Source organism: Protobothrops mucrosquamatus, unplaced genomic scaffold (genome assembly GCF_001527695.2).
Source record: "Protobothrops mucrosquamatus isolate PMUCROS unplaced genomic scaffold, P.Mucros_1.0 scaffold_270, whole genome shotgun sequence".
NCBI lineage: Eukaryota > Metazoa > Chordata > Lepidosauria > Squamata > Viperidae > Protobothrops > Protobothrops mucrosquamatus.
In genome coordinates, this window is record NW_015386346.1 from 236,580 (window position 1) to 264,409 (window position 27,830).

The 27,830-nt window shown below is 51.4% G+C and overlaps 1 protein-coding gene across 4 annotated transcripts; it reads right to left on the bottom strand.

Moving 5' to 3' along the window:
- On the bottom strand, positions 1–27,773 carry GRIN1 (glutamate ionotropic receptor NMDA type subunit 1). 4 transcript variants are annotated; one of them, XM_015831646.1, is made up of 21 exons: positions 27,525–27,773; positions 24,227–24,361; positions 23,434–23,610; positions 20,136–20,198; positions 19,175–19,275; positions 16,966–17,087; positions 16,403–16,577; positions 16,004–16,148; positions 15,683–15,766; positions 15,257–15,392; positions 14,709–14,836; positions 13,554–13,718; positions 12,863–12,981; positions 12,303–12,415; positions 11,913–12,061; positions 11,483–11,640; positions 10,865–11,026; positions 10,168–10,277; positions 8,959–9,104; positions 6,145–6,255; positions 1–343 (listed from the first exon to the last, which is right to left on the bottom strand). In XM_015831646.1, the coding sequence occupies exons 1-21, from the start codon at positions 27,771–27,773 to the stop codon at positions 275–277; spliced, it is 2,817 nt and encodes a 938-aa protein (XP_015687132.1). In that variant the 3' UTR covers positions 1–274. The 4 variants fall into 4 exon arrangements, with proteins under 4 accessions (XP_015687132.1, XP_015687133.1, XP_015687134.1 ...); XM_015831647.1 differs by lacking the exon at positions 20,136–20,198; XM_015831648.1 differs by lacking the exon at positions 6,145–6,255.
- Positions 27,774–27,830: the final 57 nt, after the last annotated feature.

Below are 27,830 nucleotides of genomic sequence, written 5' to 3' on the forward strand. Positions count from 1 at the left end.
GTGGTGGTGGGGGGTCTCCCTCAGAACTACCTTCTTTGCGTGTCTCGGAGGAGAAGTAAATAGAGGCCACACTCTAGAAAGAACGGAGGTGCTCCCAGGCCTCATCTTCAGTAGTTCACGCCAAGGCCACGAGATTGGTCACCCTTGGAGAAAGCTGGGATCTACCAGGGCTGGAGGGAAGAAAGCAATGCAGACGCCGTGGGTGGATGTCAAAGGCTTCCCTTTGGTGTCTCCAGAAGGGCCCTCAGAGTCTCCATTGGTCCGTCCCGAGATCTCACACCACGGTGCTGACCGAGGGGTCAGAGAGATTGAGTTGCCCAGTGATGTCTGTGGGGTGATACTGCTGCAAGAGACAAACAGACAGACAGACGGGCCAGATGTTAGGCGGGGAGGGGTTGGCTGCGAGCAGCTGATGCAATTGAGACGCACGTCCTGGTGGGAGATCGCTCAGGGATGATGCACGGGCCGTCTCTGCCCCTCGCTTTGGGCCACAGGCTGTGCATGCTGAGTGCCGGTCGAAGGTCCCCTGCACAGGATGCAGCCCACGGAGAGAAGCTGGCCAGGGCTGGACCCAAAATCTCTCCCCAGAGCCACCGGGAATTGGTGGCACTTTCCTCTCCCTCTTAGTTTTAGCACCCTAGGATGTGGCTTCAGTGGCCAGTGAGTAAAGAACGAGGCAACTCAGTCAGCTTGGTTTATGATAAATTGGGAAGGTAATTGCTAAGGGAGAGGTCCATGTGGAGGCAAGGCCTCTGAAAGGGTCTCTGCTGTCCCTGCTGGAGGAGGGAGGGAGGGAGGGAGGGAGGCAGGGCCAGAATGGCCTAGGAAAGCCCACTCAGCTTGTTTGGTTTCTCTGAGGAAAACCTTTTGGGGAACAGTAGCAGATCCCCTCAATTTATTAGTAGGACATTTATTAGAGAGTTCAAAGCTACTTGCTTGCCCGTAGCAATAGTTTGTGGCAAAAATAAACTTCAAATTGCCTCAGAGATTTTAAAAAAATGCTGTTGTAGCCACCCTTTTTTAAAAAAGCATGATCGGCACACATGAGCTGAATGCGAAGGGAATGCCGCCCTAGCGGGAAGCCGGTGGCCTCCTTTGCCGCTCCTTGCCTGGCGGCAGAGCTGCAGTCGTTGGTCCCCCCAAGCTGGACCGCTGCTCTTCCCTCCTGGTCCTGCTTGCGCCTTCCCCACCTGCCTGCCAGGACAGCATAGACCTGCATCATCTCTCAGGGATCCCCGCCTGGGACAGGGTGGTGGGGTGGGTGGACGTGTTACATGACAGCCTCTGCGGCCCTCCGGTTCAACCACCTGGAGAGCAACTAATCCCCTCCAGGCACGTTTCAGCCATGACAGCCCTGGAGTTCCACCAACTTCCGGCCAATCAGCATCTCTTCTCTGTAGGCGGGGGACATTTCAGAGAATGCTCGTGCCCCCCCTTCCCCTTCTGCCCCCCTCCTCCTGGCGCCCCCCTCCCGGGGTCTCTGGGGCCTGCCCTTCGCCCCTGCCTGGGCCCTCACGCTCCTTGCCCGTTACAGACCCCCGTAATACAGGACGTGGGTACAGGACAAAAGTCAATCAACATTCAGGACAAGAGCCCACCCTGTGCTGAGCAGCTCCTGAAGCCGGGACTCTCTACAGGGCTATCTGCACTGCAGCTCACGGATGCTGGGCGTGGTGACATCGCGGGGCTGTCTGTAGGGAGCAGGCGCATGAATGGCACATTGTCTATTACAGAGGCATTGGCTGCAGAGTTCCAGAGTTAAAGGCAAAACCCAGCTGTGCAAAGAGCATCGACCCTCACCACGGTGCCCCACAGGATGCCACCTTGCCCACCCAACAGACTGCAGCATTTGATCTTCGAGAAGCCTGAGCAACCCATCAAGAATGTCCCTTTCCCTCATCGCACGTAGACCTGTCCATCTTCTTCGCTCAAGACTGGAGTCTAAAAGGAAGGATTTTTCACCTGCCTGGCCTTTCACGGTCCCCAAACGCAGCCACCCATCTGCCCACTCAGCTAGCTGGGGTGCCTGTTTCTTGTTGCAGAGACTGCTCCCTGGTTGATGCTGATTTTATCCCTAACGAAAGCCCTGAAGGTTCACTGGATTAGATCCAGTCCAACCTGCCCAATCCGGCCTCCGGTTCCTATCGTGGCTGGACAGAAACTTGGGAAACCTGGTGGAGTCGATGCCCCCAGCATAATCGCCACTGGGAGGGCTCTGCTTTGTGGCCTCTCTTGGTCTTTGGGCTGAAAGCGGTCTGAACTAGAGGTGGCCATGAGACCTCATGGCTGGGAAAGCTACGGGCTAATTTTGTGGCATTTTTCCCCTGCCCAGAACTGCCACACGGATCGGTGTTGATCCGCTGATCCTGCATTCTAGTAGGATGGAAGAGGGAACCCTGTTTATAAAGATGTTTACAGGCATAACCAACGGCCGTCAGCCCTTCCCTCCTTCTCAAGACCATCTCCAGCCCATCCCCTCTGGGAAGCCTAGAACTGGAAATGCCCTTTGACCCCAGGGGACAAAATCCTGCTCTCCAAGGTGGATCCTCGGATGGCAAAGCTGTCGTCCTAAGACTCCAGGAGGGAAGGGCTGCCCTGTCCTTGCTGGGACCAACGGATTGCTGATGGCAGTCTCACCCAGAGGCTGGCACTGGACGCAACTCGGACTGCCTTAAAAACTCTAGGCCGGCCTCCAGGATTGGATGGCTGGAATTGAACGGAAGGCTTGGCTGCAAAGCGTAAGGCTTTCCCCTGCTTTTATTTGTTTGCTATGAGCAGAACAGGCTTGGCCAGCTTTGGCAAGGCAAGGCCCAGATAGGCGCTGCCCTGCAGATGCCAGGCTCTCTTCTTGCAGAGGCCCTTGGCAAACAAAGCTAGCCCTGGGGGCCTGCCAAAATTGCACAGCCCTGCGCTCTGAGGAGGGGATCTGGACCTCCGCAGGGCTCATTTGCCAGAGGCCTGGCCTGCCTGGCCCCTGCCAAGTGGGGCTCACTTCCCTCAAGGAGAAGGGCACTGGGCCTTCCCCAGAGAGGCCCGGGCAGAGGAAGGGAGCGCCAGGTTATGCGCCCCGGGGCCGCATAACGCCCCTCCCAAGAGCGGGTCATGGGGGCCCTGCCTTCGGTCCCCTTGTGGGGGGTTTGATGGACATTCAGGCAGAGCCACCACCCCCTTACAGAGGGAGGGGCCCTTTTGGTTGGGCTTTACCTCCCTGGCAGGTGTAACCTTTTGCCCCCTCCCCTGACAAAGCCCCTTCAGTCCTCGTGCTAAAGACCTGGCAGGGGAAGGGAGACAATCAGGAAGGGGGGTGGCTGTGGGCTGTCTCAGTGGAAGGAAGAAGGTTTCAGGGGGGTCTTCCCAGCATCCAAAGCCCCCAGGCCTGCTTGAGGGGAAGGCCACCGCTTGGAGCCTGGCCCGGCCGTACTGATGATGCCAGGCTGTCTCTGGGTCCCCCTCAAGCCAGCCTGATTCCCTGGGCAGGAACGTCCCCTTCACTGGGGCAGCAGTGCACCTGTCTTAAAGGGCGGGGGAGGGCTACCTTGGCCAGCCGCCATTTTGCATTTTGAGCAGGGAGAGGGAGGGAGACAGCGGGAAGATGCTGTCCGTGGGGAAGCACACCGCGGGCGCCTCCTCTGGAAGCTGTCCCCCCCCCCAGCAGGGGCCATGCCGGCTTCAAGTGGAGGACAGGGACCTGCTTGCAGAGGTTTTAGCGGGGTGATGGTGGTGAGTGGTTAGGGCAAGACTGGCCTGTGATTTGGAAGAGGTGCAGGCCTCCCCCAAACTTTGGGTCAGGCAGTGTTTTCCTGGCTCCAGTTTTGACAGGAATTAATGTGCTGCCCATTTTCTCTCCCAGGAAATGTTCAGCCGGCCCCACCTTTCCTGATCTGCTGTTGCAGCTGGAGGCTACCCAAAGGGTGACTCAAAGCCCGTTTGCCAAAGTCAGCTGCTTCTGCTGGAGGAGCCCCAGGCAGGAGACTTGGGTGCCAGTGGAGCAATTGGGTGAGTTTGGCCTCTGGGCGTTGAGAACTTGATGCTGAAAGGTGCCCATGAAAGCTTTCCCCAGGGCTGAGCTGAGTGGAATTTTAACCACAGATTGGGAGGAAAATCCAGTCTCAGCCCCTCAAAAAAAAAAAAAACAATTTTCTAAGGTGCTAATAGGAAGGGGGCTGTGTGCAATGGGGAAGCCACCCTGTTAAACTATGGTCGTCTTCCCCTGTCTGTCCCACTTAGGACAGAAAGGGTTTTAGGGCTGTCTGTGAGAGGGCAGTGGATGTCTTGTGGGCCAACACAAGGTTCGGCCAAGTTGCTCAATTCCTGAAAAAGCCGCAGGAACAGTGACTGGGGCAGCTCAACTCCCAGGCGGACTGCTTTTGAAGCTGGCTTTGGTTTGAGGGAAAAAGGCTCCTTGCCCGGAGCACAGTTTTGGCTTATTTCCTGGGACGTACCTATCCATCCATTGTGAGGGAGAAATGGCCAGGAGACCTTCTGCTCCCGACTCTGCCCCAGAGTGCTGAAGGCTGCCCCAAGAGCTTTGCGGACCCTGTGGAAGGAGGCCGTTTAAAGCAACCGGGGCTAGGGACTGCTCTGAGGGGCAGGGTTGGAGCTGAAACTCTCCCTAAGGCAAAACAGGGCCAGCATCCTGGCCCCGCTCATCCTGGGGGAGCACCGACAGCACCCTAGCCCTACCTACACTGCGCTCATTTGTCCTTAGCAAAGGACAAATGGCACCCGTGAAGGAAAGAGCTTTACTTCAGGGTGTATTTGACAGAGGTAGTTTTGGGATCTGAATGTCCTTTTGCAGGTCCCGAGTTTTTCTCTTTTTCTATCGGTTCAGGTTTTTGTGTTCCACGGCCAAACCCAGCCCTGAACCTGCCAGTCTACAGAAAGCAGGGAAACATTCTCGCTCTTCCTGCCTTACCCTGGGGGGAGGGCTGGGGGGGGGGGTGTCGCCACCTTCCTAGTAGCTTCCTGCAGTTCAGAAAACACTCTTTATGAGCTATACCCTCCCTTCAAAGGAAATTTTAATTAAAAATAAATATGTATTTAAAAGTTTTATTTAAGCTCACTGCAAGAAATGGTTTCGTGAGCCAATTCCTTGTGTTGTGCTGCAGAGCAGAAAAGAGAAATTCCATTTCCTCCGTCCCAAACATTTAAACATGCAGTACGTGGGATCCAGTCCAGGTCATGCAGATGGGAGATGCCCTCTCTTGTTCCGTTTGTACATGCAACCTGGTGCCCCTACCTCACTGGGGGGGGGGAGGGGATGTTGAAAAGCAAAAAGCTTAGAACAAGCGTTCCCATGAGTCTCTCCTTTGGCAGGATATTTGGGTTTAAAACAGAGGAGCATTTTTCCTAAGTGAGCTGGATTGCTAGGGTTTGGGGGAGATACACACCAACACACAGCAACAACATTTGCTTTCTAGAGCTCTATCACTCCAAAGAATTATTTGATTGCCAGCCTGCACAACTCAGTCCAGAGTGTTACAAGCAGAAACTATTGTTGCCACTTAATTTACACAAAAAATAAAGTAAAACAAAATTTAAAAATGTCCTCTTTCTTTTGAAAAACACAAACAGAAGTTACAAGTAAAGAATATGATGAACGTATGGCTCAGCGTGAGGTGAGACATTGCCCAGATTGGTAGAATTTATAGGGGGGGGACTGTGAGTGCAGGAGGGGTCGGTAACCGCTTTTAAGCATATAGGGACAAACAGGTACAGGAACACTCAGAAAACGGGGGGCAGGGGAAGCTGATTTTTGTTGATATCAGTAAAGTGAGCAAAACTTAAACCACAATTCTAAACAGAATGAAAGAAAAGAATTCAAAATAAATAAATAAATAAGTAAGTAAATTAGAACAAGAAACTCATTGCAGTTATCTCCAAACTCTTTACAGAACACTACAAAGCATTCAAAACCTCCTTTGCCCTCTTCGGCTTTGAAAGTTGCCAAGGGACACGGGACTGACTGACTGACTGACTGACTGACTGACTGACCGACCGACCAACTGACTCTTGACGGACATGAGGCTATGGTAGGTCACACGGGCAGCTTCGGGATGGGTGTGTGGTAGTTGATGGGATGGTAGAAGAAGAAAGAGAGAGTGAGAAAAAAGAAAGAGGGACAGTTGTTTTTCTTCCTCTTACCGTGTCTTTGGATGACCTACGTCTCTTGAAGCTGGAGGCCAGGGTAGAGGTGATGGACCTAAAAGTGGCTTTCTTTTTAGGGTCTGGTTCTGCTCTACCACTTTTTCTATCCTAAAATGAATATGTATATAAGCGATTAGATCTCCATTGGGTGGCTTGGATCTCTACACCTAGATGAACACAGCCCCATGTCACGATCCTGGATATGTCTCTTGTCTGTCTTCTATGGCCAAGACAATGCCTACCATCTCCTGATGGCTCTCAGTCCCAGACATACACATGGCCCTGACACTTGGCTTGGGAATTACGCGAGGGCCGATCAGTCTGAAGGTCTCCTTTGGAACTAAGGTGAGATGTGGCGGAAAGGATCCCCTTAAGATGGGCACAGTGGGCAGAGTCAGCAGCTGGGTTTTTGCTGCATTTTATACATTCCAGAGGCCTTGGCTGCTCCACTGGCCTCCCCATGAGAAACAAGGACACGGCATCCTGGGTCCCTAGAGGAACATCTCACTCCCTGCCCCTTCCTTCCTTCCTTCCTTCCTTCCTTCCTTCCTTCCTGTCACGGCTGGTCTAACTAGAGAGAGAGAGGTGAGACACTTTCACCTACCACTAAATAAAAATGCTCGGGGCCTTTTCTGAAGGTGAATCCTACGGCCACAAGAGAGAGAGAGGACTGCATTGGAAGAGAAGGTCATTGTATGTTAAAAAAAAGGTATTCCAAAAATTTCAGTGATGCTTGGCGTAAAACTTGAACTGTTTTTCAACATAAAATAAAATAAAAAAATAAAAGAACAAAAATCTCTTGAAATTACAACTTAAGCAAGGAAAAGAAAGGGAATAAGCAAAGCATTGCAATTCTGGATGATATTTAAGGATGCCAGGAACTCAAAGAAACAGAATGAAGAGGGGGAAAAAAAGACAGCTGTTGGGTGGTAGGCAGTCAAACCTGGTCAGCACCGTGGGGAACTTGCTTTTCTTGTGGGGCAGGTGAGTGGGGCAGCCCAGCCGATCCGAATTCTTCCCATTCTTTTTCTCTTTCACCCCTTTGGGAGAGGAAAAGGTGAAACCAGGTGTGGTTCTACCAGCCCGCGGTGGGGTGACCAAAAATGTATCCCGCTGATGCATGGAGCATGCGCGGGGGATACATTTACTCCTCCTTTCCAGTGATCCTCCGTGACTCCGACAAGCATGCACAGGAAAAGAAAAGCTAGCAAGAGGAGGGGAGGGGAGGGGAGGGGAGGGGTTTCGTTTTGAGTTTTCTTTTCTTTTCTTTTCTTTTTTTTTTTTCCTTCCCATGGCATTGCCAGAAACGGCCATGGCAAAACTGTGATTTCCCCAGGTAGCAAAATAAAACCAAACAAAAGAAGTTATAGATATATTTGCTTTTTGTATTTTTTTTTTCTTGAAGAAAGAAATCTTTCCACTTGCCTACCTTCTAGCAATGTACCAGATACTAGTGGTCTGAGGAATCCTCCTGTGAAAAAGTCTTACATTGTCAAACGGATCTCTTAGCATCGTTCTCTGTTTACTTATCACCCCTGGGGTGGCATGCTTGAGTGACCGCCCCACAGGTTCTTCCCCCCCCCCACCCAAGACCCAGGGCAGGACTTTTTCTAGAAAGTTGGCAAGTGAAAAATGGCAGTGACTAAAGTGCTCTTGTTCTGGATTAACCCCTTCTGCACGGCTGCGGGGTGGGGCTGGGAAGGGAGGGAGGTGTGTGTGTGTGGGGGGGGAGCTGTGCAGGTCTCTACAATGTCTCCTTGGAAATGGGCCAGCCAGACTCTCTTCCCTTTTCCCTTCTCGGTACAGTGGGCTTCTTTGGGCTGCCTTGCAAAGAAAAGGGTATTGCTCTGAAACCGCTTCCCTTGGGCTTCTCTGTGAAATGGGGGTTGGCCTGTGGGCACACTGTTTTTAAGAAACGGTGCGGAAACCAGCGGCTGGGTGCCCTGGTCTGCTATACTGGAGGTGGCTGCTGGTGTCCCGTCCCCCCCAGTAACAGGCATTCCGATTGGATGGCCAGAACCCAGTTGGTTTTACAGGTAGGGTTGGCATGAAGAGGCTTGCAAGGGGGCTCTGGCAGATTCTGGCTTAAGCCCTGTACAGACCGTGGGGGGAAAACACCAGTGACGTGAGCCACTGATTGGATCCATTTTGCTGGAACGTGAAAGGATAGGCAAGATGTGAGTGCGCAGGTCTGTGTTTGTTTGAAAGGTTGCCTCTGGGGCCTGAATGGGGTGAATGGGGGGGTCAGGAAAGATTTCCATCTCTTCTACTCGCCTCTCCTGACAACAGGGGATGCCAGAATGGGGCCATTGGTTGTGTGAATATCTTTAGCCATGCAATTGGAGGCCGTGCACCACAAGGCTGGATTGTCTGAGGCCTTCTTCCTGGAAGTGCTCCCGATCGCAGCCTTACGGTGCCACCATCTTTCCCAGCATTGGACCTCTGAATGGGTGGAACAGAAACGGGGGGAGGGGGGAAGGGCACTGCCGGCAAGCGCAGCAGTTGGGCCACAGCCAGGGAAGAGAAGGCTGGCTGAGGGGCCCTGGCCTGTCCGATCTCTGGATGTGCAGAGTGCCCCACTGGCCTCCCCAGAAAGCAGGAGATGGGCTTGGGACGTGGTGTGTGTAACCCTCCCCCCTTCCCCCCCCGCCCGTGGAATTGCTGCTGCTGCTGCTGCTGTCAGGGGCAAGCGGGAAGGGAGGCCCCTAGGCGTCCCACGTAGCACGGTAGTCACTGATTGGGTGAAGTAATGGGAAACAAAAAAAACCGCACCTGTTTTGGAGGTGTTGCTCTAAAAACGGTCTGTCCTACCTGCAGGTTTTTCCGCCACACATTAACTGCCGCGAACGCCAGTTGCATCTGTTTCCTCCGGGCGTCTTTATGCCTTTTGTATGCTATTTCTATGAATATTAAAAATATCCCGGCCACAATACCTCCAGCCACCAGCATGAATACACCTGAAACAAGCAGGAAGGTTAACCCAAAGGAGACACCTGGGCAGAGGCTGCAGTGCCTTCTCCAGCTCCCTTCCATCCTCCTCCTTCTGCCCTTTGGGAACGCCCCTCTCGGGCCTCCGTGAGGAGGTCTGATCTTGCCCAGGTTTCCAGATCCGCGGTCCCAGCCCAGGACTCCCGCCGCTGCCTCTGGCTGGGCTGCTGCTCTGAGCGGCAGGAGGACAGGGGGGGGAGCATCCCTGGCAACGCTTCCCAGGTAGAAAAGGGGTTCGGCTTTCAGAGATTTTCTTTCCTGGCCGAAGCGTTTGGGCCTCCTCGTCGGTATAGAGCCAAACTCAAGAAACGGTTTGCTCCGTGGTGAGCGGCATTAAAGCAAAGCCGCATTTTGTCAGGTAGTTCCACGGCTCAGCTAGGGGTATTATAGCCCCCTCCTGGCTCCAGCTTCCAGGCTGCCAGGAGCTGCAGATGGCTTCAGTCAGGCAGTCTTGGAAGCTGGCCATTCTCCCACCGAGGCCGTGGCCCCCAGCCAGACTGAACCCTCCGTTCCGCTTTTCCACGTGGCCGATGGCCCGGCCAGCCTTCTATCCAAGTCTGGCTCTTGGATCTAAAGGATAACTTGAGGGTAGCGTGGGCTCGCTTCCCTTTCCCCAGGAATATGGAATTGAAAGACCAAATCTGGGCCAGTTCCACTATTGGGTCTTTGGGTGCACCACAGCGGGGTTCTGCCTCACCCCCACTGCCACCCTGTACATATAACCCTGCCAGTTGAAAACCTTGTGGCTATAGTCACACATTTGTTAATACTGCTCAGCTTTTGAATGGATAGGACTTCAATTGCGCAAATCCAGTTCAATTGGTTAGTTTGTTTTTCAGAGTATTATGCTGATGCAGGAAAAGGTTAATTCACTACAACCAGAGTCAGTATCTTGTGTGCTAACAGCTTACATGTTACTAAAGTCAAACACACATTGAATTGGAAGTAATTAAGAAGACCTTTTTGAAAAGTTTGGGGAAGTGTAAAGAAAAAATAGGGGATTGTGAAGCAGGTAGGAAGCAACCAAGTTACCTGCCATGTTTTCGAAGGTGAGTGTTGCCGGAGCATTGCTGCGGGAATCGCACTCCTGATATCTCACCCAAGTCTTGTCAAGTTCTTCCATAAAGCCATTCTCATGGAGGCTGGAAGCAGAAGAGGGGGGCGGTGATGATTCACTTCTCTGTCCCGGTTTAAGCTTTCCAATGGGGAAAGAATTAAACTGTCCCCCCCCCCGTACTCTTTTCTCTTTCTTCCCAGTAAGGACTTCTCCTCCCCCCCGCCCCCAAGAGGTCTACCACAGTGTTTTTATAGGATTGCTGAAAACTCTTCCATGTTCCTTGTATGAGGATGGATTGACTTATCCAGCCACAGGCCACGTAGTCAACAGAAGTGGGCTGGACGGAGGCAAGGGCAGAGGGTTGCAGTGAGTGAAGCAAGGAAGTACAGAAACAGTGACTCTCTGCTGCCATTTAGCCACCGCTTGGATGTTTAAACCGGTCTGAGTGAGAACCCTGAGTGAATAGCCCAGAGTGGCAGGTGCTTGGGGCTCTGACACAGGAATTTGTCAGTTACTGAACTCTAGGAAGTCTAGTGTTTTGAGGGGCATGTTGTCTTTCTATTGTCTTTCCCACAACGCTCAAAGAAGCATCCTGGCCTTTGATCCTACCCACCCCCTTCCCAAAGCCCTCCACTCTCCCCCCCCGCTCCCCCCCAGATAGAGAATACAGACTTGAGGATGGCCAGGGAGACGTTCTGCTTCCAGGGACTGTCTTTGCGCATTCCGATGCCGAAGCCGGAGCGGAAGAAAAGCTCCCCTGTAGTCACCAGGTCACACTTCTGTGAGGCTTCAAATTCCAGTACAGCCGAGTCCCAGATGAAGGCGTGGAGCTTGCTGTGGTGGAGACGGAAGAAGAGCCATAAAGTAAATATGGAAGAGATTGAAACAAGGCATCATGAAAAACTGGGCTGCCTCGCAGAGAAACTCGGCCAGTTGCCCTCCGTGTCCACCGATCAGAAGAGGGAACCGCCTGCCTGCTCGTTTCTGTGGAGGGAACCCACTGCAGCCGGCTGCCTCTGCTGTGTGGCCAAATCGGTGGGCTTAAACTGGCTGCAGAGAGCATCGGTGCCTGGCCTGGTTCCTTGAGTCGGGGGAGGGGGGGACTGGGCGAGCTTCCCTTCCCAATCCAGCAGAGCTCTTCTACTCTAAAGGCAGCTGGACGGGCCCCGTTGGAAGAGCCAGAGTGCTCTGAGCATTATGAACGCAACGGATCCATCATTTACTCCAGGAAAAAGAGCTGAGAGAAGAAGCCGTAGGAGAGACAGGAGAGCTCTGCAGGCAAACACTTACTTGTCTCGAACAGCCTGGATGGCTTCGGCGGCGCTTTCATAATTGTGTTTCTCCATGTGCCGGTACATGGTGCTCAGCTCCACCTGCCTCCGGAAATAAATGTCTACCGAGCTCTGCTTCACTGTGGCGTAGATGAACTTATCCGAAGGGTTTCGCAACTGGAAAACAAGAACAAGAAGATTTTATCCTCTTGGCTTCCCCCCCCCCCTTGGCCCTCCATCAAATCTGAACCAGGGCTATACTGGATGATCAGAGCTGTGGAGACTTCCTTACTGACCACGCCTGCTTTGCGTTTCTCTTGTAGTGATCATTAGAACCACACCCTCTCTTTCTGGAACCTCTTTCTGGTTCTATGCACTGAAGTGTTTGAGTGCCATCTCCCGAGTCACAGGCCGCCCGCCGAGCTGGATGTCTGTTTGGAGGTGATTACCCGAGGGTCGTTGATGCCAGTGATTCGTTCCTCCGGTCTGTCTAAAACCAGGAAAGCAGCCAGGTTGGCAGTGTAGGAGGCCACGATAATCATGGCGAAACCAGCCCAGACCATGCCAAGGATCCGAGCTGAGAAACTTCTTGGGGCACCTGGCAGAGCAAAGGGAGCAGAAAAAAGTCTCTGTTGAAGTTGGAGGGTGAAGGACAGAAAGTTTTTCCTGTGGTTGACATGGAACTTAACGACCCAAAAGACTCAAGATCACGGGAGGCATTCCTAGGGAGATCCTCCTACTCATGCCTCGTCTTTCCCCTCTGAGGAATGGATTCTGCCCTCTGAGGGCTCAAAGCGGCAGTTTTGAGGATCTTCCTTCCCAGGGTGTCTGGGGCTCACCTTCTCCAATGCCAGAATTCAGAAGGACCCCCCAGGAAAACCACATGGCCGATGAAAGGGTCAGGGCGTCCTCTTCCTCTTCTTCGCTGTTCACTTTAAATCGGCCAAAGGGACTGCAAAAGAGCAAGCCACAACGCTTGGCTGGGTTCTGCCCTATCTCTAGCACTATCGGCAGGGAAGTGCCTGTCCGTTCACGAGCGGGTTCTGGTTCATTTTACTGCCTGAAAGTCTGGGGATTACCAAATCCTCAGAAATGGGTACTTAGACCTTCCAACTGGGAAGATAACTCAAAGGGTTGGAGCAGAATATAAACTTCAGGATTTCCCTGCCCCTCCCTCCAACTGGATGCAGCAAAAACCATGCAAAGGAAGCATATCCTGAGATGGTTAAATGACTGCTCAGTGGATTGATTGTGATGGCTTTTGGATTTTCCATTTTGAGCAACATATTGTCAACTTTCTGGATCCCAGTATCTCCATTTGCAGAGACTTTTCATGGCCAGTCCCCTCCCCCCCCAAACACACGCTGTGTCTCCCTCCCCGTTGTGAGTATTCAGGTACCTGAAACGGTCCAGCAGATATAACATAACGGCCACCACGTGTACCGACAGCCCCACCAGGAGCCACAGAGTGCTCTGGAATGGCTGCATGAATGAATCCAGGGTGCTGCGGGGAATTTCCTGTAACACAGAAGGAAATCACGGGTGGAAAAAGCCTGGAATGAGTGGGCAGTCTCCAGTCAGAATCAGGAGATCTGCTTAAAACGGTGTGGATCAGACCAACGCGGCCTAAGCTGGTTTCCCATCACTGCCACTCCAGTGCCGTAAACAGGGCAGGAAAGTGAAAACCTTACCCTGCCACTGTTGTCCCTTCACAGAGCAAGAGAAATTCAGGGATTGGCTGCCCCCAAACATGGGGGGTCCATTTCAAGAGGCATGTTTAGCATAATCGGCTGGAAAGAAAAAGGACCTTCCTCACCCTGTCAGGGAGGTTTCTGTTGAATTTCATTTCTGCATCTCCCCTTCACTTATTGTTAGGATTACAATTAACTGTGGCTGGGTGTCATTGGACAAGGATGGCTTCCTTTCAGAGGAGGCAGCTGTTGCCTCCAGGGCAGCCAGCGGTTGACCCTTGACCCAGGCCGTTTGGCTCAGGGCTCCGTCTTTCCATCCTAACTCAGGGCCTGGGATTCGCTCCCACTGCTCTTCGTAGTCCTGGCTACCATTTTGCCCTACCGATGTTCGTGCATTACCTTCTTGACGAGGATGGTCAGTCCTTGATACTTAAAAGGCTTGGAAAACTCAATGTACTGAGCGCGCTCGTTGTTAATGGTTAATGGTGCCACGATCATGTCAGCCTGGCCACTCAGCAGCTCCCCCATCATCCCATTCCACTCCTTCTTGTTGCTGTTGTTCACCTGCAATTAGAGCCCCGGCCAAGGTCATTCCGTTGCACAGGTGTGTCCACAAAAAAGCCTTTTCAGCTCTTCAGTGAATGCCTGAGCTCCTCCCTGCGAGGTGAGTCTGGAACTCTGAGCAGAGAAGGGAACTGCAGTTGCTAGTAAGCCTTAAGAGTGTTCGATCTGTAGAGTCCTGGGTGCTGTCTGAGCTTGGTCGTTTCTCGCAGATGTCCCAACTTGGGAGTATACCAGTGAAGCTCCTGCAAGCAAACCTCCAAGCTCAGAGAGCACTCGGGATCAACAGATCAACCCAGTGCTATAGGTATTCTCTACTGCTGGTAATCTTTGATCTGGTAGAAATTTTGGGATCCCTTGGCCTTGGAGAACGGATGCAGCTAACACCCCCTTCCTCCATTCCTTTTCTGAACTTCAGATCAGTTGCTCAAGCTGGCGGCTGCAAGTTAAGTGGGATTTCAAGTCAAGACCTTCAGCTTCCTTTCTTTGGAGAATGCCGGCTGCATCACCTTCTCCAAACCAGGTAGGTTAATATCTGTATGCCAGTAATACCTTGGTAGTTCACCTAGCTGCCACCACATCCTGTTTGGAATCTATAAGGCTCTACAACACCTCACCTCCGTGCGAGCTGCTTGCTATAAACCCCTGCCTGCTCGCAGCACGGGATCCCTTGCCTTGCTTTAGGTTCTTTATCCACTTGTTCTGGAAGCTGGTCCTTCTTTGGGCTTAAACCACGTCATTTACCCCTGACCCTCTCTGTACGCTGAAACTAGTCCTGTAGCAGTCTGAACATGGTTGAATGCTGACAGGGTACAACCTCCAGATGTTGAGGCACGGTGGTTGGCCATGACGGTAACAGACTTACACCACCCCTTTTTTTAATGGAAAGAAAAATAAGCAAGAGTTATAGATTCAGAGCAAATTGAGAACTATTGCCCACTTCGAATGTTTTGGCTCACTTACATCAGACTGAGAGAAAGGCAGTATTCTTACCCGTTCTTGTGTGCCAAATTTACCGTCACCCACTAGATGTACTTCGTAGGTAAAATTCATGGTCTTTGCAAGCTTGATGAGTAAGTCGATGCAGAAGCCATAGCAACATAACATTACACTGGGGCGTCCTGTGTTGCAATGAGGAAAGAAAGAAACAAGATAAGCCCTTCACAGTCTGAAGATCCGACTCTGGGTTTAGCTACTTCCGGTTTCCCTTTGTGATGCAGCTAAGAAAAAGGTGGGAATAAAGGCAGGCAGATGTTGGCAGAACTGGGCTCCTGGGAGGATATTTGACAGCCATGTAAATATTTTGCGTGTTGGTTTAAAGCACTACAATTACCCTACTTTTAGCTCCAAAGAAAAGTGAAATACTATTGAAAATTAGTGGAAGCAAATAAAAAAAGGACCCCGGGGGTCCCTCACTATTCAACTCATTAAGTTCCTGGCAGCAACTTTTGCCAGTGCAGAGAGAGTGGGGGCCACAGGCCTCCACCCGGAAGTGGTGGATCTTTGGGGGAGAGACTTAGCTTCCGGGCGGAGGGGTTCACCTGGCATGGTCTCGTTGGGCCCCGTACAGAGCACCTGCTGCACCAGTCCCCCCGTGCTGTTGAGCAGCGGTTTGCACTTCCCATCGGCCAGGGTGGGCTTCACGTAGACAAATGGCTCCTGGTGGATGGTGACTATCTGTGGAAAGAGAGGCCAGAAAGGCTGCTTGGGAGGAGAAAGGTTCAACAGGGAAGGCGGCAGCCACAACACACACCCACACACACCCACACACATGCCCACCAACTGTCAGGGACAGCCCTTGGCTGCTCTCCCTCCGTTTCTTCCTGTTTGGTGAAGGCGGCAGAGGCAACTCCTCTAGGCGTCGGTGCTTTGTCAGAGGTGGGGCAGTCATTCCCCCTCCCCGAAGGCTCTCGATTTTAATTCTCCTATTGGAAGTGAGACAACGCACACCTTTCCCCAGAGCCTACCTTTAGTTTTGTGGACATCTCGTAGCCCTGCGGTGTTTCTGTTTCTCCTCCCGGCCAGACGATCTTTCGGTCATTGGGCAGAAACTGTGAAGGTGCAATTCAGGCAGGATGGTTAAAAACTGCTCCAGCTATACTGGGCAGAGGCTGCAGCCACTAATTACAGGCGGGCAGGACACGCTTTTTTCCTTTTAGCTGTGGCACTATACGTGTCTACGCCGCATTTTATTCTTTGGAAATTCACAGGAGGCCCCAAATTCAGGGCCTTCCTTTTCAGAGCTGAGCTGAAGGGATTGGAAGAGTCAAGACATTGGCTGCACGTACGTGGCTCCCGTTGTAGACTCCGACCTGCACCAGCTTGTTGTTCTGGAGATTCATGACACTATAGTTGGCATATTTTCTGTCCCCGTCTTCATTAAACTCCACCCTGCCAGTCACGCCTTCTGCATATTTGGTCTGCATCAGCACCCTAAGAGAAGTAGTCTCCTTTAGGCTTTGCAGGCTGCATGGCCTCAAGGCAGCAGCGTTTCAGCTCCCTTTGCTTCTCAGGAGAGTCCAGGGGAAGCACTCTGGGTGGTCTTGGGCACATAGGTGAGCACTCCGTTGGGCAAAGCCTCGGGAGCCGGCCCTCCCTCTCCTCCCGGAGCATTTGCTTGGCCCACAGCAACCAGCCTTTGCTGCTGGCCCCGGCCTGAAGAGCAGGGGCAGGAGAACCGCTGCTACCTTTTGAAGAGGGGCCCCGTCTTCCAGATGTTAGTGTTCCCCACACATCCCCGGGGAGGGTCGGTGATGTTCTCTTTCTCAAACAAGTCGTGCACAGCCTGGGCCACCACAGCAACTGCGTCTCTAATGTGAGCAGATTCATTCTTCCCGTTCATGAGCTGTAGACCAATCAGTCCTGAAATGGTCCAAGAGAAGAGATCCAGAAGAGCCCTCGGGGGGGGGGGAGCTCCGTTTCCGCTGGCCAGTAGTGCCTCTGGAGGCACCGAGGACAGCGATCCTGAGCCATTTATCCCCAGAATCCGCCTCTCGGAGTGGGGCTGCCTTCAGACTGGGAGTCTCTGAGCCTCGCCTTAATTCCTTCCCACGTGAAATTAGATGCCCTTAATTTTTACAACTATAAAAGGGGAAGACGAATCTCTCTGTGAAGTCATTCTGTCCACACTGGGCACGGCACTGCTCCGGTTTGCCACATTACTGCTGACCCCCCCCCCCCTTGTAAATTCTCTCAGAAGCGTCAGCAGAAGCGGTGTAGCTTGAGAGGATAGTCAGAACAGGATGGGTACCTTCTGGCGCGTTGCGCAAGGCGTTGCCCGAGATCTCCCTTTCTCCCACCAGCCATACGTAACCCGGACCAGTCATGTTTTCTTTGGCTGCTGCCATATATACGGTGGTGGCATCATCCTCACTGGAAGAGAAGAGAGATGGCACTGGCAAGAAGTCTCTTGCCCTTCCTTAATGCTCCCCCAACTCTATGGACTCTTCTGCCGAGCGAATCCTTTGTGGAGACCCCAGGGGGAGAGGGGAGCTCCTGAAGGCTTCCCCAGTGCAGAAGGCAGGAGGAGTCCAAGGCCGGGGCCGTCTATTTGTCTGGCCGGGGCCCACTTCAGGAGGGAGGCATTAGGGAAGAACGCTTTCACAAACCGTCTGGCCAAATGGACAAATGATCGGATGGTCAGTGACCCCAGTGAGGCAGAGCATCAGGAGCAAATGGTGCAGTTTAGGGAAATGGCCCCGTTTGGGGAGCGGGCAGCAAAGATTCCTCAAGACTCCGCATTCTCTTGGAACATTTCCTGAATTGGGGAAGGCGGGAGGCTCCCTGGAGGACCTTCCTCTTAACACTTTGTGGAAAGAAGCAAAAGACAGGTTGGAAACCCAGGAGAATTACCAGTGCAAACCCACAAATGTTTGGACCCCCCAGAGGTTTCTCTGAGGGGGAGCCCTCCAGCTGTTTGTGGGAGAGCCTTTGTGTTCCCAGCCTCCAGTTCTCCGTTCAGTCAGTGCAAAGTTGCTGGATGGGTGAAGGTGCTGCATAAATTGTGCCAATCACTGCAAAGTGTGAAATTGTGTATTTTATTTAGTAATTTATTTATTTATGTAATAATCTTAAGAGGTGATAGAAAACTTGGGTCCTCAATTTAGAATTTTAGAGTTGGAGTTAACATGCTTAAGTAACTGGAACTATACTCCTACATTTTTAGAACGTAAGCTTATTAAATACAATGGGGCTTCATTCTGAGTAAATGTGCAGAGGATTGCAATACACTTCTTCTAAATAAGTTTGGACTTTAAACAGTGGGTAACTTTAATTTTAACTCTGGTAGAAATCCAGACCTTGGAATCATAGAGTCATTGTCTACAGTTGGAAGATCCCTTGGAGGTCTTCTAGTCCATCCCCCTTCCCAGGGCAGGAATCCTCAGGCCATCCTAGACCAATGGCTGCCCAACCTTGGCTTGAAATCCTCCAGTGATGGACCACCCGTAGCTCCAGGTGGCAGACTATTCCTCCACATGATAGGTCAGGAAATTCCTCCTTATGTTGAGCTTGGTTCTCCCTCTGTAAAGCTCCCCCCACTACTGCTTCCGGCCCCGTCCTCAGGCATTGTGGAGAATGTGCGCACCCCTCTTCTCTGGGACGCCCTTCACCTATTGGAAACTTCCTCCAGGCCAACCACACCCACTTCCTTTAGCTACTCTTTGGAAGGCCCTCACCATCACCATCAGTTGCCTTGATCAGCATCCCTTCCAGGATCCTCCTGGTATTGGGATGACCAGCACTGGACAGGATATTCCAGGCGTGGTCTGAGCAGTGAAGCAGGGGGTGGGGGCTATCAGTTCCTGCGATCTTGACACCGTCCTTGGTGATGCAGCAGCTCTTTGGGCAGCCGTGACCACTGCTGGCAGAGGACTACTCTCCCTGGTCTGCCTCACGAGCCCCACTGGCACCCGTGCCATGCCTGGGCATCTGGCTGTTCCTTGCCTCAGGGCAGAGAACATCGTGGTGTCAGATCAAGACCGAACTGATGTTAGGCAGGGGGCGTCCCAGGCTGGGCTACGGGTGAGGGGAGAGAGAGAGGGCAGGGGGAATAGAAGGCCTCCCCCCCCCTCATGCTCTGCGGGGGGGGGAGTGAATCCCGAAAGGAAGCCAAAGGGTCTGCTTGCTGGAAGGATGGCGTTGCTGGTCCCGGTGGGGCTGCTCCCATTCTATAGCTCCTCGGTTGGGACGCTACGCTGTTGTCGCCTGGCCAGGTGTGCGGCTTTTTCCTGTCCTGTCTGTGGGCCTGGGGTTTCCCTTGTGACTGTGCCAGGAACCAATCTGACTTTGACTGGATTCCCATCTGGTGTTTCATTTACCTCGCGTCTACTGCTTCCCAGTGCTGTAGGACCAAAGGGCCCCCAGGAATAAGGGGCTGGGACATCGTTGGACCCACCGGTCCCAGCATCTGCGCGTGAGGCCTGAATGCTGAAAGGCAGGCAGTTAGGTTCAGGGCTTACCTTGCGGAGAGGATAATCACCCGAGCCTCCAATTCCTTGGCTTCCAGCAGCAGTGAAGTCACATTTTTTGTTCCTGGTTCGAACTGAAGCACCTTCTCAGCCTGCAATTGGTGTGAGCGAGAGGGATTAGTGCAAAGGCCGCAGAGCTGAGTCAGAACCATGCTTTTTAGGAAAGAGAATTCCATCCCTCTTTCAAAGCACTGCTAGGCATGGAAAGGAAGGGCAGAGGGAAGTTATTTTTCTTTTCTTTTCTCTTTTTTTTCTTTCTTTTCTTTTTCTCTTACGGTTTTTTCCCCTTTCTTTGATATTAATCGATACTGTTTTCTCTTTAATTTTTAAAAACTTTTGCACCGTGCATGCAGTCACTCAAGACTCAAAGAGAGGCGTGCATTTGTAGAGAAAAGAGGAAAAAAGGCATGTATAAGTATCATAGATACGTATTTGTTTATTTGCAATGCAATTGAAAACTCAAACCAGCGTTGTTTTTCAGAAAAACAAAACCAAACAATAAACCAGGGGAACTCAAAATTTTTGAAAATGCACAAGGTTCATCTTGGGAGCGTGGGGAATCAAAGTGAAAGTTTCACACCAAGGAACCATTTCTTTTTGGCAGGGGGTGGAGGGGGAAGAGGAAAGGATAGGACAGCAGGAAGGGATTGGTTCAATTTTTCAAGAAAGAAAGAAAAAAAATACTTGCAAGTTGATTATTGCTTTACATGCATGTCTCCAAAACAAATATTTCCAGGGCTGGCTTGCTACATTTCCATTCTCAGGGTCAAACAAAACTTATCCCAACATAAAATAACGTGCTACCAAAAAACATGGAGTTTGCTCGCTTGCTTGGTACATATTTTTTGATTCTGATTCTGATTTTTAATTAATTTTTCCTTGTGCCTGTGGCCAAGTTCATCATTTTGCTAGTTAGGTTGGTGGGCGGCGTGCATTGTCCATGCAAATATACCTTGGGTCCTCGCTTGCTGTCATAGGATAGTTGTTCGAGGCTGTCATAGTTCCTTTTTTTACTCTGATGAATAATGTGCACAGAAAAAATATGTAGACACAGAAGAATATTATAAACAGTTGAAAAAAATGACGTGTAGTAAAGCAATCCAATATCCAACTCTTTCTCCACTGTTTGTGAAAAGGGAATGCTATAACCCTGGAGCACGCAAAACCCAGTAGGAGGGGGGGGGGCATCTGGCCCCTCCCCAGCTGAACCTGGCTCCGTCTTGCCTCCCCTCTCGCTTGCTACATCTTTTCTCCATCTTTCTCGCTGTCAAGCTTTGGAGTATATGGCCAGTATTAGTTTCCATAATAGGCACGTACAACCTGAACTATGAGCCAACCATGATCACTTGTCCCGGACCCACATCCATTTGGAAGCCAGGAAAGCCAGAGGAGAAGATTGGATAGCTGGCTAGCTGACCTGGATAAGCAGCTTTCCAGATGGCTGTGCAGACATCCCATGAGACCTCAGGGGTCAAAAGGAGGCCAGATGCAGGCAGATGTAAGAGCGGTGGATGCATAAATGTATCAAAGATGAAATGGAACATTCCTTCTCATCACTTTCTCCAGGAGAGAGAGAGGGAAGCAGGAGAAGAGCTTTGGTGGAATAAACTGAAGGGAGTCCCCCCCCCAAAAAAATCAGGCATGTCTGAAACTCCTAAGGCAACCGTCCTGCTGTGCAGCTGGTCCCAGTGTTCACAAGGACCCTGGCTCTGAAAATGGAGCATCTACTGAACTAGGGTGACTGACCGACCCACTCACCGCGCCCCCCGCTGCATGATTGGTCTGACCCCTCTTTTATGAAGAGTACATTAAAGCCATTAAAGTGCCATGCCATGTATCATGGCCAGGGCTTCTGGTGGGACCCCTGAGCCGAGCCACATCCCATTAGAGAACAGTCAGTGTCTCAGAGCAATCACGAAGGTGGCTGGCAGTCCATTTTGGGACTGGCTAGAGGCCACTGAATTAAGCCATCCTTTTGAACAATCCTGGCTAGGACTATGAATCAAAGTAGCAAAAAAAAAGGGGGGGGGTCCCCCAGTCTTTGCAGGGCCCGCTGCTCTGGCGTTCTGTCCTGCCGCTTGAGCCTCTGGTAGAAGTTGGGAAATTCTTTAAAAATACCGTATCCTCTCAGTTCTAATCTGGAAGAGCATTTTCTAAACTTGGGGCAACTATAGGTTTAGTTTATAGCGGCTTTGGTTTGGTTAAGTTGCTTTGATCGGGTATGGAAACAAAGTTTTAAATAAGACCTTTTCATACAGATGAAAGATTCTGTGTGCCATTCAAAGTGACTTCAAGACTGAGGCTTGGTCTGAATGAACAACTTTTTCTGATCCAAGGCAGAGCCGTGTTCTGGACCCTGCCTGTCCACAGGGAGTCATTGGATCTGTCTTGTTCTTAGTTTTGCCTGGATAAAAAGTTATAGCTGTTAGCGTGATTGGTTACCAGTGCTACCGTCCTGCTTCTCTACACGATGTGGCTGCTGACGGCTGGAGAGCAGATTGGACAGAAAACACTTGGAGTGCAACTGACTCTGTTGCTGCTGCTGCTGCTGCTGCTCTTCAGAGCTGGGAGAGGGGCTTATCTGTCTGAAGCCTCTGGGTGACTCAGTGACAGAAGAGAGAGAGAGAGACCTACTCTAGAGCAGCCTCTTTCATTTTATCACATCTCCCCAAAAAACCTGCAGAATCCACTGTAGGGAGCATCTGATAAGACCCACGTCATTTGCCCAGAGGGTCTTAAGGCACTTTTTGCCAGCATTGCCAGATCAAACAGGATTCAGTGCCCAGGAATCAGACTCATCTATGTAGGTCAGCTTGTAAAGAGAGCCCTGGGTGGCTCCTGACTGGCATGTCAGAACAGGGGGTGGTGGTGGTGGCAGCCCTTAGACATTTGCAGGATTTTTGCGTTTCTGGGCGAGGGTAGGGTCTGATCATTGAGAGTCCATTTATTAAAGGGGAACCAACCAACACATAGAAAAGCAGCAATTCCTAGCTAGAGTTCTGCCTGCTCTACTAGTCGTCTGTGTGTGCAGAGAGGTCTATTTGATGATGCATAGCTCTGCCTAGGCCTGAGGGAACCTTCTGCAGAGGGAAAACGGCTCTGATTTCTCTGTCTGGTAACTATTAGCAGGGTACTCCAGTGAAGACTACGAAGCCGGTGCAGGTTAATAGCAACTAATAGAAAAAGACTATAGTACATCTGCACCATAATTTACTTTTTTTTTTTAATAGGGAACAAAACTTTTGCCTTACAAGCCATTGTGTCAGCATTGTGTCTTATGCTTTTTAGGGAGGAGGAAGGGGGTCTTTCTAAGCTTCACTGAATTTGATTAGGAAAGAGGGTGTGTCAGTCTTAGGATGCAAATTGATTGGCAGTATAAATTCTTGTAGAAAGGGATCAGAGCTTGGAAGAAAAGTACAAGAGGCTTAGGGAGAACGGGTGTGGCAGAAAGGCATGTAAGGAAGCTGGGGAGTGAAAGTCACTGGAAGTATCCCAAGGAGAGCCAAATTAACATGGCAAGGATCCTGCTGCCGTCCAAGGCCAAGCCTGACCCCAAATATTCTAACAAGACTGAGCCAGTAGGAACCAGGAGTCCACGGAAGGGTCAAGCCGTGTGAGGACCTGAGATGCTGAGCTAGCCATTTACCCTCCTCTTTCTTTCTTTCTTTCTTTCTTTCTTTCTTTCTTTCTTTCTTTTTTCTTTCTTTCTTTCTTTCTTTCTTTCTTTTTCTTTTCTCTCTCTCCCTCTCTCTCTCTCTCCCTCCCTCCCTCCCCTCCTCCCTCTCTCTCTCTCTCTCTCTCTTTCTCTCTCTCCCTCCCTCCCTCCCTCCCTCTCTGACCCCCAGCTGGCCCACAAGAGACCAGGAGGCCTTGGGGTAGCTTCCTTGCTACTCTAGAGAGCTTTTTCCTATCAGCACACTCGCCATTGAGAGACGGGGATTTGCAAAGCTCCAGGTTATGTTTCTCCTCATTTCACAGTTGTTGCCGGTTTCGTTTTCTCTCTTTTTTTTATGCAGAAGGTTTTCGACCATGGTAAAGCAAGTGAAATGAATAAGAGTACAAAGCTTCGTTAGGTACTATTCAAGAGACACCGCTGATGCTTACAGCATAATGTTAGTCGTGTTCACAATGGGAAGAAAAGAGGTGTTTTACATACGAGGAGGCTCTACGTACAGACAACACGCCTGAGACTTTTAAAGGTTCTGCTGTATCCACAGAAGTGTAGGCAGCAGAGTGTGGGGGATACTGACCTTGGATTCCTTCTCTTCCAAGAGGGTCTCCAGCTTCTTTTGGGCAGCTCGCCCTTCGTGGTCATCACTGACAATGAGGATGATGTGGTTCCACTTGTAAAAGCGCATCATCTCAAACCAAACGTTGGACTGGTGGGAGTAGGGGGGCACCGTGCGTAGGAAGGACAGGTGGATACTCTGCAAACGAAAGACAGGAGCAAACCAAAAGTCTGAAAGGAAACGGGATACATCGTTGGGTGGTTGGAAGGTGATGTAGTTTTCTTTGTAGGGAATCCAGAAAACAAACTCCAGGATTTTATTTTGTTCTCCAGGGACTAGTTTGTAAGCCTTTTACTTTGCCCTGTTAAATCTTTCTAAAGCTTAATTGCTTTTGAAAAGATCCTGTTTCCACCGAAAGTCTATAGATTATCCTCAGACACTAAGCAAGGACTGTTCTTCATTTGTCTTTCAATGGCCTGTCTTATGTACTCTGAGTTCTAGGAATAGGAAAGTCATCGGCATGTCTAGAAGACAGCAGTCAAGATGACAGAGGGCTTGGAAGGAAAAAACTTATAAAAAAAAAGTTGGTGGCACGTTTGTCGTGGAGAAGCGAAGACTACAGGGAGCCAGGGATGTTGTGTAAAAGGGGGCTCAGAATTGTTCCCAGGGGACAGACAAGAAACAAGGGACTTAAATTACAACAAACCCAAGAAGCGGGAGAATATTGTACCTCTCACCATAATATATGTGCACTACTATTGGCAGTAATAATATCAGCGGTATTAGTCGTGATAATAATGAGCGAGTCCATTACCTTATCTGAATATATGGACATGCGAGTCGTCAGCCCAAGGACAGGAATCCGATAGAACCCAGCTGTGTATGACACCGGTGTTGGGGTCAAGTGGTCATTTGGCGCTGGTGGGTGGCTCACTAGAATGGCATACACCTGGAGGACACAGCACACCAACACTGGTTTATATGTGGGGCCCCAGGAAACCCTGCCCCAGTGTCTAATGCGAGCAGCTGGACTGGTGAAATTTAACATCTGCAGGGATTCACTTAGCAAATGTGGCAAGACAAGGCAAAACTAACAAATTCTCACTTAGCAACCTAAATTCCAGGCACAATCGTGGTTGTAAGTCAAGGACTACCTGCACCCTTCTTGGTCAGCCACCCCGTGAAAGAAGAGGATCTCCTGGGTGCCTCTTTGGGGCAGGACAGGCCGCATCTCTGAAATGTGGTGAGTTGCTTTTTATTGTGGAATTACTCTTCCATTCAAAGCTTTTTTGCTTGATTGTAGAGGTATTTGGGATTTTAAAATATTGCTTCCAGCACTTTTTTGGCTAGAAACAGCAGCAAGCTGTACTTTAGTGTTTTATGCAAATTCAGAAAACTGAATTAATTCAGGGACCACATTAGGGGAAGCCAGACAGAATTGGTATTAACTGTGAAATTCAGTTTCATTAGCCCTCTAATATTAAAACAAATCAGTATTTTATTATCTCCTGGCATGATTTGGGAGATAAGTGTTATCCTTAGGATAAAATTCTGGCAGCTGATGGTAAAATCAACTTCACCAACAGGTGCCCACCGGGTGGGTTTTGGACAGTAACTCCCCCGGGGCAGGAGACTGGGGCAGCTGGTGGAGTAGATGCTTCCTAGCCCGGATTGCAAACTGCCCTGCAAGACAAGCGTCAGCTTTCCTGAGGCTGTTTTGCTTCTGCTGACTCGCATGAATCTTTCCAAGGCATTTGCAAGGTCAAAAGGAGTCCCTGTGGAACAGGCAGGCTAGATAATGTGATTTATTTAACTGTACATTTAGTATGGAAGTATAATTTCTCTCTGAGGGCTGTTTCAGGTGAAAGAGTCAGTTGAGATTCTGGAAAAGAGAGGGAGAGGGAGGGAGGGGGGAGTTGCAAGGGGAGCAGGCAGTGCAAGAATAAAAGTGAGGGCTGGCCTTTCTTCTCTGGGGGAAAAAATTGGCCCCAACCCAAAGGGAAGAAGGGCTGTTCAAATCCATGGAGCCTGTGCGTAACAACGGCTAGCATTTGCCTGACCATCGAGCATGGTCCCCTTGATCTGCAATGGGCCGAATTAACAAATGTATGCAGATTTTTTCTTTCTGTGATGTACACTATCCAGCTGCTTTGGGGAACCAATTTTGAAAATAGTCCACAATTAGCATAATACATAAATTAGGTTTAGAACTACCCGTGATCGTCGCAATGACTATTGACCAAGTTAAACCACTAGTTTACCCAGCCCACAGGCAGATTGCAGGACTATAGGAAAGCCTTTGATCTGAGTCTTCCCGTGTTGGAGGGAAGAGCAAGGGCTCTGCTCATGTCTCCAGTTCCCTGTAAAAAAGGGGAGAGGGCTGGCTGCAGGAGGCCAAACGGAGGCTCGGGAGCTGAGCGATGCTCAAGCCTTACCCAAAGGCAGTGCCTGCTGCAGTCATAAGTCCCGCTTCTTCGCCCTGCAAGCACTTCCTGGTGCTGCGTGAAAGGCAGAGCATCGCCTTCCCTGCCTGCTCCCTTCCTGGCTTTCCCATTGCCTCCATCTGCTGCTGTGGTCGTCCTTCCGCCCTTCATTTAAGGCCCACCGAATCAACCCTTCTGACTGGGTGCCTGTGAGGAGCTCAGGAGCAGAAGGGGGGGGTCTGCTGCTCCCACTTGCGTTCCCTAGCAACCGGCCTTCACAGGCATCCTGCCCAGAACATGGGCAGGCAGAGGCGGCTCTGCTGATGGCCTTTTCCTTTGGGAATTTCTCCTCCTCATCTCCTCAGGCGGGCAAACTTTGCTCTGCGGGAAGAGGTCCTTCTTTAGCCCTGCCTATATATTTTTAGAGTTTGCCCCTTTGCCGCCGTTTGGTTATTCAGCTGTGAGGCGAGGAACTTTATTTCACCAGAACTGCTTCTTTGAGCCCTTCCGTGGTATCTGGCTTGTCAGATCCTCAGTGACGGCATCTGAGTCCTCCTGGTCTTTCTGCTTCGTGTCCTTCTGTTGGATCCTGGCTCCACAGAGGGCCTCTGCTAGGTCCCTCCTGGGCTCTCTGGGAGGGCCTTTCCTGGCCTGCTGGCTGGGTGGGCTTCTTTGGCAGTTACAAGCGAATTCAGGGTCCATGGAAGCAAAGCGGCCCTTAGGTTGTGAAAAAGAAAAGAGGCAGAGTGGACCCTGGGAGAGGCGGGTTGGGATACCCTGGGATTCAAGGCAGGCAGGCAGTTGACTGTCCGGTTAATCTGCTGTTTTCGGGGTGGGGGAGCTTCAAGAATTACACCCAATTGCCTCCCCCCTCTTTTCCAGCAAAGGGGGGGGGAAGCAAGCTTGTGGAGACAGTTGGCCGGGAGGACAGTTGCCTGGAACAAGGTCCCCGTCCTCCTCTCTAAGAAGAAAGCCTATTGGCCTTGAGGGCACATTCCGTGTCCCCTAAATTTTTAATCCAGTGTTAAATTTCTGGACTAAATTTTCTAAGAGGGAAAACTGTCCACCTGAAGACCTTTAAGGGATGTGCATGTGTAATTTTTGGGTCCTCCCCGTTTGTGAGAAAGCTTGTGTTTGTGCCCACAGAAGTCCAACTGCTTTGGGTTGGGTGTGCACGCCAGGTTCAAGAATGCAGGGAGGCCTGGGGGGGAAAAGACTTTTTGATTGGGGGGAGCGCTTGCTCCCGAGTGATGCCACGAAGCAAGTGGGGGCGGCGGGCGAAGCGCTTTCCCCTTCCCATTGGGTGGTTTCCCTGCCATTTCAGCCCCCCTCAGCCCTGCAAGAGCCGCCTCCAGATGCAAGCACATTGATATGCCCGTGCCCGTCTTGGCGCATTATGTGAGCCAGATTGATCCCCCCCCCGTTTCCCCCTATTATGCCCACACAGCTCATCCTGGGGTGGGGCAGAGGAGGAGGAGGAGGAGGAGGAGGAGGAGTAGAAGGGGCTTTGGGATGCTTTCTGGAAAGGGTCCCACTGCTGCCGCCAGCACCCCCCCCCCTGCCCCTTGGCTCCTGAGGCTCCGAGGCATTGCCCCCTCTCCCTTGCTTGCCCGCCTGTGGAAGGGGAGGGAGGGTTAGGGCAAGAGGAGGGTGGCTGAGCCCTGGGTGGGGGACCGGACCCGCGCCTACCTGGCTGGAGATGAGGTCCTCGCAGACGGAGAGAGCCATCTGGATGGCGTTGGGCTTGTGGGTGACGGAGGTGGCGTTCAGCTGGATCTTCCAGGTGCCGTGCCGCTTGTTGGCCTGGCTGATGGCGTCGCGGAAGACCTGCTCGTGCTTCTTGGTGCTCAGCACGGCGCCGATGTTGATGATCTTGGGCTCGCAGCCCGCGCGGGCCACCGAGAACCAGAGCAGCACGGCCAGCAGCAGCAGCCGCATGGCGCCCCGCGCTCCAGGCCAGCCGCTCTCCGCGGTGCTGAATCCCCCCCTCGGCGG

Bases quoted from the DNA above. Each gene is read 5' to 3' on its own strand.
- GRIN1 (XM_015831646.1), bottom strand. From the start codon at position 27,773: ATGCGGCTGCTGCTGCTGGCCGTGCTGCTCTGGTTCTCGGTGGCCCGC. The intron at 19,276-20,135 runs GTATATTTGCAT...CACCAATTGCAG, and splicing joins ACAGCAAGCGAGGACCCAAG to GCTGAGAAGGTGCTTCAGTT. The intron at 17,088-19,174 runs GTAAGCCCTGAA...CTTCTCTTCCAG, and splicing joins GTGATTATCCTCTCCGCAAG to TGAGGATGATGCCACCACCG.